This window comes from Sinocyclocheilus anshuiensis, unplaced genomic scaffold, assembly GCF_001515605.1.
Source record: "Sinocyclocheilus anshuiensis isolate Anshui unplaced genomic scaffold, SAMN03320099.WGS_v1.1 scaffold1014, whole genome shotgun sequence".
Taxonomy (NCBI): domain Eukaryota; kingdom Metazoa; phylum Chordata; class Actinopteri; order Cypriniformes; family Cyprinidae; genus Sinocyclocheilus; species Sinocyclocheilus anshuiensis.
In genome coordinates this window covers 108,041-119,190 of record NW_015540943.1, presented here as the reverse complement: position 1 = coordinate 119,190, position 11,150 = coordinate 108,041, and the positions used below count along the sequence as shown (strand labels likewise).

The following is an 11,150-nucleotide window of genomic DNA, read 5'->3' as shown; positions in this document are numbered from 1 at the left end:
AATAAACTCCTAATTTGCTGCTTATTAATAGTTAGTAAGATAGTTGTTAAGTTTAGGTATTGGGGATTAGGGATGTAGGATATGGTCATGCAGAATATATGCTTTATAAGTACTAATAAATAGCCAATATGATAATAATAGGCATGCTAATAAGCAACTAGTTAATAGTGATAAAAGTGTTTAAAAAAGTGTAGTTAATAAAAGTGTTACTGAATTTTCATGTTTAGGCGAACCCTTTAATATCATCGTATAAAAACTCTATTATTCTGTATTTGAATCCAAGTAACATTTTTATTAATGATACTGTTATCATTAATATCATCATATTTAAATATGCTTTTAATATTAAATATGCAATTAATACATAGAAAAAAAAAGCTCCTGCATCAATTGTTCACTGATCCCACTTAGTCTAAAATTTAGGTACAGTATATACAATTATATATGTGACCCTGGAGCACAAAACCAGCCTTAAGTCGCTGGGGTATATTTGTAGCAATAGCCAAAAATACATTGTATGGGTCAAAACAGGTCTATTGACCCTTATGACTGGTTTTGTGGTCCAGGGTCACATATAGACATTAAATGTGTCTTAAATGTCCAAATACTCTTTGATATTTTGTTAAAGGAAAAATTTAATCTCTTTGATTATGATTGTGGCATGTTTCTGTTCTGAATCAGACAGGAAATGAATGGACTGCTCCAGGCGAGTATTGGAAATTTGCATCCCAGATATCCAAACCTGTTTTGTACGAAAAATTTATTTTTATATTTAGATTTTTTTTTTTTGCACCCTCAGATTCCAGATTTTCAAATAGTTGTATCTTGGCCAAATATGGTCATATCCTAACAAACCATACATCAACGGAAAGCTTATTTATTCAGCTTTCAGTCGATGTATACATCTCAATTTCGAAAAATTGACTCTTATGACTTGTTTTGTGGTCCAGGGTCACATATAGACATTAAATGTGTCTTAAATGTCCAAATACTCTTTGATATTTTGTTAGAGGAAAAATTTAATCTCTTCGATTATGATTGTGGCATGTTTCTGTTCTGAATCAGACAGGAAATGAATGGACTGCTCCAGGAGAGTATTGGAAATTTGCATCCCAGATATCCAAACCTGTTTTGTACGAAAAATTTATTTTTTATTTATTTTTTTTATTTTTTTTCAAAAGCATACTTGAAAAAAACTGTATCATGCTTTAATATAGGGTCTCTCTCTTTCTTAGGTTAGTGAAAGACATGAAATATTTTTTTGAAATCCTTTTAAAACAGAACAGAGGAATGGATCACCTGGAAATAGCTGTATGTACTACAGTATATGTGTATATGTTAGACAATTTAGCTTGAACAATGAACCTAAAATTGTACATTTTATTTCCTGCAGTGGAGTTTAAACCATGACAATGGCACGTTTTCTGTGATAACCTCTGAGCTTCTGTCATTATATGAAGGTATGGTTGTCCTAAAATGACCAAATTATGAACCCAGTAAGAGGAATGGTCAGTTTTGCCAGATGTTGTTGATGTGTTGTTATGAAGGCATCTGTAAGGCATAACATCTGAAAGGTGTTATATGTATAGTTGCAACAGAAAGGAGATTCAGGCTTAACAAAGACAAGTTCTTGCCTGCGCATCAATATTGACTTTTATGACTTTTACAGGACTTGTTGATAACATGTAGACTCGCTTCTTTTGTCAGATGAATCTTCTCTACAAATGGGAGATATTGATCACATACCTCAAACGAAAGCAAGTTATGATAGGCTCCTTCAGCCGATTCCCATGCCACCCCATTCTGCAGGAGATATGATCAGAGAAGACCCACGGGATCACATCTATAAATGTCAGCCTTATCAAAATTTTAAACGGCAATTTGAAGAATACTCTTGCCTGATCTCTTTTTGAAACAGACCAAACGTGTTCTCTCTATTTAAACAGACAAAATGCTCGATGAATCCAACCTGAAAGACTTCTTTTCCGAATGCCATTACAGTCCAAGTTACATACTCCGAGAACAAATTGGACGATATGAGGGTGTATATTTGGTGAGTTTATTATTTTTAATCTCTGCAAAGTCTACACTGGGGTTCTGACAAATTACTTCTGTTTCGATTACAACCACTGATTTCTGCTGATTGTTTGGCCCTGATAACAGCTATGTCTGCGAAATTGATTTTGAAGGATTCTAGAGAACAATCACAGCCTCCAGAAGGTGAAATATACTGTAAACAATCGCCAACATTAGCGTGCTCATCACAGAAAGGTCCAAGAGAGTGTTAGCATTACCACGCTAACATTGCAGCTTATGTTAGTATGCTGATGTTAACCATTGCTACATGGCAAAAGAAATCATATTTTATTCGATTTACAGTCTGAATTCAATGTAAGTATTTAAAGAGGCTGGGAAACACAAAATAAAACAAAGACAACACATCAATTTTCCGAGAATCATCAATAAACCACTTTACAGCGCTTATTTATCTTAATAAGTAAAATAACTGAACTTTAAAGAGTTAATGAGTATCTTTGACCATGTTTCTTGTTCTTGTAGGTTAAGTTTTCTTCTGTGTACCCAAATGACTACACAAGGCAAACTAATGCAAACGATGATGAGATGTGCTTCTACAAACAAGATCCATCATTTCAGGCAGAGTATACAGCATACAGTATTCTATTAATCAGTAATCTTGTTTCGTCTTCACATTAGTTAATAAGCATGTTTTACCAGTATTTCCTGTTGTAACTAATGTTACTTGTGCATGTATCGTACACATCTTCACTTTTTTAGTAAAGGACTTGCTTCTTATCTGATTGAGGTTGAAGATCCTGATGTAAAAAAGATAAATACAGGTAAAACTCTTATTCTAAATATTAATCTTAGACATGAAGATTCCAAAAATCACAGCTTGAAGCGATAGGAAAAATAAAATCCCGGTTTTATTGTGAACAATTCTGCTCCTAAAATGTTATTTTTGGTTAATGTCACTTAGGCCACAAGGCTGCTAATTGCCAAATGGCTATTTAACCATTGTTTTAGGCTGTTGCAGGTAATGCTGCTTTGTAAACTGTTCACAGGAATGTGAATAAATAATGATGGATTTTAATTAATGACTACTTTTCACGATGCAACTAATAAAATCAAGGTGAAATTCAGTAGAATCAGAAGAACCTATGATATAACCTCAGAAGCATTTTTAAAATCAAAATAACCAACTATTTATTCACACAAATTTTTTGTTTGCACTATACATGCTGACAGCAGGAAAAAAAAAATCTGCCCACAAATTGAATGTCAGTGCCGTCACATGAAATTAGCTTTGAACAATATCCAAGACTGGCCAAATATGTTTAGAATTACATAACAGTGAAAAAGAATAGAAATAAATTTGGACCATTTGTATGCACAAAGCACGTTGTAACCACACCTGATTATTTGAGATGGTTAGAGTCCATTTCATTTACATTACCCTAAGTTCTTTGCTAAAACCTAGAATGCTTCAAAAACACTTTAATTTTACATTTGTAGGCTCAATGTATATACTAAATATAGTGCAAATATAATACTCAATGAATTCAGCACTCTAACATATTTTACAAAATCCAAAATAGGTGAAGGTCCTTTCTGGCAGCGCGTCTATGACGTGAAACCCCTCAGTGTTGCTTCAAAGCAAACTGCCATTGTGGCAAATTCCTGCAGAACAGCTGGAAACATTGTGATGTCCCAAAGTCATGCCATGCCCATCGTTAGAGCTTTTTTAAAAGCACTGCATTCAAGAGAAGAGACACGGTAATCTTGTCCAGTGCTTACCTCTTTCGACCCTTCTCATTTAAAATTGCTTGTCAATTAATAGACAAATATATAGGGAAGAAGTTATGCATTGAAAAAACTTCAGCCTCAAAAAGTTGGTGAAATCTTTCGATATTCTACCAAGAATGCAACTTTTCTTTTAGAAAATGATAAATATTCAGAATTGTAAACCTTTTACTGGTAGGTTTATGAATTTCTCTAGAAATCATGCTTTTGAATATCAAAATTTGAAATGTAAATCACCTCAATGCCTTAATTTGACATGACACATCTTACCCCTAAAGTGGGGCAAGTTGAGTCACTTTTTTATCATGTTTGTTTGCATCTTTTACCAAGAGCTTGTAACACTCCAAAGAGAAAGGAAAAATTTAAATCGCATATGACCCCTTTAAGTGACAGCTGAACCTACTTTAGGCAAAAGTATGTGTACAGAATGAGGCTTTGTTTCTGTTAAAAGATGGCAATACAGAAGGTGTGGTGTGCACACGTACTTTTGGTATTATAGCATTTGGTGTCTTTTTCTTCACAGTGGATACTCCCTGTTGCGTGTGGTGAATGTTGTAAGGCGTGAAGACAATGACGTGGGCAGCCGTTATCTGGTGGAACTTGAACTTGTGAGTCCACAGGGTCAGAAAGTTCTTGTTTCACGTTATGTTTATGCTGAGGATTCAAGAAAGCCAACAATTCTCTGCAGTCCAAAAGCATTCAGCTGGAACCCATCTGCTACTGTTCATATTATTGTGGCAGGTGAAACTAATCAGATTTATCAATATCTGTCTTTTAACTGTGCCGCATTCAAGTCTTGTTGGAATTACCATAATTACAGTACAATATGACAACTCTGATATTTCACTAGGAGCTACTTATGTCTTTAGACTCAGAACCACACAAAAATGAATACATTACCAAATACATGGCTATAATAAAATTAGGCTATATCAAAATAGACAGAGATCCAAGTAACTGAATGGGCGGTTACACATATTAAGATATTAATATGTTGCCTTAAGGTACCAATGTGCAGGGGTAAATAAAGTGCCTTTTCTGGTTGAAATGAAGTGGAATGTTTCCAAAAACATTTCTCTGAAACTCTTACTAGTCAACAGAGGTGTGATGCAATCAAAGTTTTGGTGGCATGATGGACTGTAACTTTGAAATCTTGCATTTCTACGCCTTTGTATCACACCATTCCAGTCCATTTGTGGCATTTTCTGTAAGCACCCTTATTGTTAAAGCTGTTGCCATTTTAGTTGTTTTTATATGATGCCAACGCTCTTGTAATTACCTTATAACTACTGTGTAATTACCTTGTAATTACAAGTTTGACAACAATATGAACTTTTTTCCTTGTCAAAAACTTGTAAATGCACCATTACTAAATTGAATGTGACAGTTTTTTGCTTTGATCTGTATCATCAGATATCTGTCAGCCTGTCCATGTGTTCCTAAGACAAAATTAAGAATGTCTTCATTTATCTACCAACAGTGAAAGATCAGGCCAGATGGATCATACAGTTTATCAGGGAAATGGAAAAAGTGTACAGAGCAACTGGGGACAAAAACTTGAATGTAATAATTATAGACTACAACAGCTCTGACATAGATATTGAGAAAAGACTCAAAAAGGCAGCTTTACCAAGGTAAAACACTTTGTTTTAAACTTTTTTGTACATATGAGTGTGTTCGTCAGTGCACAATTCTATGGCTAATGATGTCAACATGCACAAATATACAGTTACAAGTTTAAGAAGATGGATGGTAATTTTCAAAGATCAGGTGGCCTTCAAGCTGGAATAGATCTTGTTGAAGTAGGTAAACTCATTTTAACAATAAAAGTTCTTCATGTTTCTTATTCATTTTTCTTGCTCCTTTGAAGCTACTGTTTTGGATGGATGGATGAATGAATTAATTAATATGTTTACATATATGTTTTAATGTCGGTTCTTCCTTCTCAGGATGAACACAGTATTTTGTTCCTGTGTGACCTGCACCTCTACTATCCTGTGAATATAATAAACAGTATACGAAAACACTGTGTCGAGGGAAAGATGGTCTATGCTCCAGTGGTGATGAGACTGGATTGTGGTGCTTCCCCAAGAGCCCCAGCTGGTACTGGTCTGCAATGTTGTTTAGTGTTTATTCAAGCTCATCAGATCTCATTGTTTTTTCAAGGTGATCAGACTTACAATTTCACCATGATGAATGATGAAACAGGTGAAAAAATTCATAGATCTAGAAACCACATTATCATAGAAACTTGTGCCAGTAGAGAAACACCCAGAACCTAGTCTACAAAGTCTATTGACAGTGATGATGTCATTGTGAAATTTGAATTTTTTTTTTGCATGCATTTACAAACTTAATCTATAACTACCTTCACGAGGCAGCGTGTCATGACAACAGCGAAGTTTCAGAACAATACACTATTATCATCTACTATCATTACCATCTATTATCATCAAACTTTTCCTGCCTTGCAGACACTGGTACATGTTCAAATATGTCCTGATAATAATGCTAATGTACGCTTTATTTGAGTTCAAATACTTCTGCCATAGGGTTTTGGGAGGCTGCTGGTTACGGTCTGATGGGAATCTACAAGTCAGACATGGATCGTATTGGTGGCATGAACACCAGAGAATTCAAAGACAAATGGGGGGGTGAAGACTGGGAGTTATTAGACAGGTAATGAAAGCCCATCATCTTTGGAATTATTACAGATTTCCTAGTGTTTTGTTCATTACATCAGTGCACTCAGTAATTTATTGCTCATTAAAAGACTTTTTTGAGAAGTATCATTATGAACATGAGTTGAAGACTAATAAACAGTCTTTTGGAAAAAGCTGCTTTGGGGTGTTTATACAACACAGTTTTTAACTAAAATTGAGGGGGGGGGGTTTGCATTTTGGCCATTCATTTACACGACAAAAGCATTTTATGGGTCTGAAAACTTTTGAAAATGGGTCTCAAAGTGCAAGATTTTGAAAATGATTCTGTTATTGTCTCCGTATAAACTATGAAGACGTGAATTTGAATATGTGCGGGCACATCGTGTTTCTTTACAAGTGACATCACCAACTATTGGCCTGGCATGATAATACAGCGTTTTTGCAGATCAGTGTGAATGAGTATTGTTTCGACAACGTTGTCGTCTGTACGCAAACATTTTCTAAAAAGGAAAAGAAAGGAAAAACTTTTCCATTTTTAGTACAATCATTGTCGTGTAAATGTGACCATATTATACAGGGAGTTTTGAAATCACTTGAATAACCATGTCATAGAATTGCTTGTTACTATTACGACTACTGCTAATAATAATAATAATTACCTTTAGGTGTAAAAGCTTTAAGTATATCTGTAGTAAGTCTCTGTTAATCTCTTATTTTTCTCTTTTAGAGTCTTAGGAAATGGGTTAGAGGTGGAACGAATCCACCTCAGACATTTTTTCCACCATTTTCATTCCAAACGTGGAATGTGGGAAAACAAGAATCAAGGCTAAAAGCAAATGTTTTCCTTAATATAAGTATAGGTATACCTTGCGTATGATTTTTTTTCCCAAACCAGTTGAGTACAAACCTTCCCCCCGCAGCCGATTTCATTGCTCAGTCACACAGTTCAATCAAGCAGTCATCTGTCAAGACAAGACTTCATGGATTCAACTGGAAAAAAAATCATGGATGGATCTTATTGCGACAACCAGTATTGCTAGCTGTAAGGACATGCTACCAACTCTATACTAAGGGTGTAAATTAAGGCTAGAGGATGGCATTTGTTTCAGCGTTGTGTAGACAATCAGCCCCGGTGACTGACATGACCATTGAAATCCAGAACTGGCTGCAGGGTGGAGTTTCACTGGTTTAGTGGGGAAAAAATCAAAATAAAAATCACTAGCACTGATGGCAGCCTTTACTATCAGAATTAATTTTGGCCTTTTAATTAAGTTGTTGGACTTTAAGTCATATAAAAGTAAGTGTCATACTCTAAGAAAACAGTAATATACACACATCTGAAGGCTAATATTTATCCTTTGTTAGCAATTATTTTTTCAGCTTCAACACAATTATACTTCTGTACACACAAAACAGGTTTTGTGTGCTTAGCAAATGACCTTGGGCACAGTTTTGTAATTAACCCAAATATTGATTTAGAAAAGAAAAGAAAAGAAAAGAAACCTTGAATACTCAAAAAATGGCTGTAATAAATATGAAATAATAAAATAACAAAAGCTTGGGGTCGATAAGCTGTTTTAATGTTTTTTTAAGAAGTCTTTTATGTGCTCACCAAGGCTGTATTTATTTGATAAAACATACAGTAAAAACTGTAATATTGTGAAATGTTAAAATAAAATATTGTTTTCTATTTTAATATATTATAAAATGTAATTTATTCCTGTTGTGGCAAAGCTGAATTTTCAGTAGCCATTACTCCAGTTTTCAATGTCACATGATTTTGAACTTCTGAACAGTAAAGTATATATTTAACGTATGGAGGCCCATGCTCTTTTATAGTTGTCATAAAAGCCATCTTTGGTCTCTTCTGCCTTTGTGTTCATAGTGGAGGATGTGTACTCAAATGTTCTTCAGGTTAAGAGATTAGTTGCAATGAACAAATGGTCTAAAAATATAGTGAGACACTTTAGATGATGCCAACTTTAGATGTCGCTACACCCTCGACTTACAACTGAAGCCAGTAGAAAATCCCCAACAGTAATATCTTAATCCATGATCTTATTTGACCAAACTAAGACTTTATCCAATCACAATTTAGTACCACTAGCATTAGTCAATCAACCAGTAACAAGAATTGTATTTCCATGTGATGAGCAAAAGACAAACTGCATACATCTTAATGAAAAACACCATTCTGTTGTCAAAAATAATATTTAAAATTTGTGTGGAAAAAAAATAGGACATAATAAAAACATGATAAAAGAATATACTTTTTCATCAGAGTAATTACATTATAATTAAATACACTGATTAAGTTGTGGTAATGTTTTTCTATTTGGTTCCTAGCTGACTGTACATTATTCAGCTTATCACAAGGCTACTTGACAAATTAAAATATTTGTATTATGTTTAAAGTAACTATAATTTGTGATCATGATAAAAAAAATAAAGACTCGAAGGGCGAGACAAATTGTGTTTAAGTTGAATTTTTATTTTATTTTCCTCATATTGAAAAAGACAAAACATCTTTTGTTTTTAAATTGATATTTGCAAGAATGTGTAATTAATATCAGCAAATTGAGTTTTAAAGTGGTGCTCAATAATGCAAAACTCACCTTTACACTGTTGAAGCTGCCATGACAATTATTACATCAAATTTCTCATAGTTGCAGGGCAATTGTAAGGCTTTTCTGGGTGGTTGTTAATGCATGGTTGCTATGGTGTAGCTTCTAGGGAGTGGCTACGGTTCTCTGCTATTGTTCATCAGGCATTGAAAGGCAGAAGTACTGAGTGATTGCTATGTTTTGTCATTATTGTCACCTACTGGCTCAGGTTAAAAGAACCTACCGTAACCTGAATATATATATATATATATATATATATATATACTGTATATATTTTTTTTCCACTGTTTTCCAGATAAAACATCCAAATACCAAATAACCTTAAAACAAGATCAGTTTACTTGAGAAGCATTTTTTGTCATTGCTTGTTTGAATTTTGCATACACCTCACTATTTACTTAGACAAATACTCATGGACTTCCAGTGTTCCATTACATCTGATAGTGTGAATGACCCATCTAGGTGACAACAGGCAAGCTTTTTGGCCCGGCACGCTTTGAGTTCACAATGACATGTGCACTTTCTAATGTTCGTCTCTTCAAGGTTGAGTCAGATTAGATATGGGATACAACAGGACTAAAAATACAGCATGAACCGCTGTACTGAAACAATGGCCAGCTTAACCTATTTATTTACTGCTGTCACTATGGAAAATGGCCCAACCCTTAATCTGCTAGCTTAGCTTGTATTCTCAGATTCACCATAGTGAAATAAATATCACATCTGAGCCAGAAAGTAAGTATGGATAATGAGGCATATTGTAACTGACAAAATAAATCAGTTAATCATTTGTCATCTTTAAAGACCAGCTGTTGATCATTAATCATGAAGAAATACATATAAGATTACATCTAAAAAGTGTGAGAAAAAAAGTGCTGAAATATTAGTTATTATATAATATTCTATTGTGTTTGCATTTATGTGCATTGTGATGCAGTTGATGCATCTTAGAATCTAACAATTACACATGGAACTGTTGTTAATTTATCTTTCCTTAAAAATAAATTCAGTGCATTAATGTGTTAATTATGAAAAATGATAAAGGCAATAAAATATACATGTATGTTGTCATTATTGGCTCTTCAGCTCAATTAACTGTATTTGTGAATACTGAAAGAATGGAACAAGAATAAAGTCATTTTCTGCTTAATAATGTAACTTTTAATGCCAACTTGAGACTTAATTGTAGCACACAAAAACATACATATATCCCAGTCAAACTTATACCATCTGAGTATGTTTTTTCTTTTCTTTTTTTTTTCTTTTTTTTGATGATTATTATTATTATTTGACACATTTATATTCATCAAAATGAAATGAAATTATGCCAGACTATATTTCAAAAACACTACTAAGGCATATTTTATGTCTCTGTCGACTCTTTAATGAAGATATGTCAAATCATATTTTTTTAAGGAATAGATAGCCCAAAATAAAAATACTGTCATTATTCACGTATTATTTTTCCATACAGTGAAAATAAATTGTGGCCAGGGGCTGTCAAGCTCCAAATACACTGAACAAAATTATAAATGCAACACTTTTGTTTTTGCCCCCATTTTTCATGAGCTGAACTCAAAGATCTAAGACTTTTTCTATGTACACAAAAGGCCTATTTCTCTCAAATATTGTTCACAAATCTGTCTTAGTGAGCACTTCTCCTTTGCCGAGATAATCCATCCACCTCACAGGTGTGGCATATCAAGATGCTGATTAGACAGCATGATTATTGCACAGGTGTGCCTTAGGCTGGCCACAATAAAAGGCCACTCTAAAATGTGCAGTTTTATTACACAGCACAATGCCACAGATGTCGCAAGTTTTGAGGGAGCGTGCAATTGGCATGCTGACTGCAGGAATGTCCACCAGAGCTGTTGCCCGTGAATTGAATGTTCATTTCTCTACCATAAGCCGTCTCCAAAGGCGTTTCAGAGAATTTGGCAGTACATCCAACCGGCCTCACAACCACAGACCACGTGTAACCACACCAGCCCAGGACCTCCACATCCAGCATCTTCACCTCCAAGATCGTCTGAGACCA

General features: G+C 34.3%; 1 protein-coding gene across 1 annotated transcript in view; it reads left to right on the top strand.

The window, feature by feature from the left end:
• LOC107689733 (beta-1,4-N-acetylgalactosaminyltransferase 3-like) overlaps window positions 1-7,315 on the top strand; it is a 15,416-nt gene extending 8,101 nt beyond the window's left edge. The window contains exons 7-20 of the mRNA XM_016487866.1: window positions 682-749; window positions 1,218-1,311; window positions 1,394-1,460; window positions 1,708-1,851; window positions 1,947-2,053; window positions 2,560-2,660; window positions 2,797-2,858; window positions 3,618-3,795; window positions 4,346-4,563; window positions 5,303-5,456; window positions 5,552-5,624; window positions 5,772-5,925; window positions 6,375-6,501; window positions 7,213-7,315. Of these exons, the coding sequence (XP_016343352.1) occupies window positions 682-749; window positions 1,218-1,311; window positions 1,394-1,460; window positions 1,708-1,851; window positions 1,947-2,053; window positions 2,560-2,660; window positions 2,797-2,858; window positions 3,618-3,795; window positions 4,346-4,563; window positions 5,303-5,456; window positions 5,552-5,624; window positions 5,772-5,925; window positions 6,375-6,501; window positions 7,213-7,315 (1,650 nt within the window). The remainder of the gene's footprint in view (window positions 1-681; window positions 750-1,217; window positions 1,312-1,393; window positions 1,461-1,707; window positions 1,852-1,946; window positions 2,054-2,559; window positions 2,661-2,796; window positions 2,859-3,617; window positions 3,796-4,345; window positions 4,564-5,302; window positions 5,457-5,551; window positions 5,625-5,771; window positions 5,926-6,374; window positions 6,502-7,212) is intronic.
• The last annotated feature ends 3,835 nt before the right edge of the window (window positions 7,316-11,150 follow it).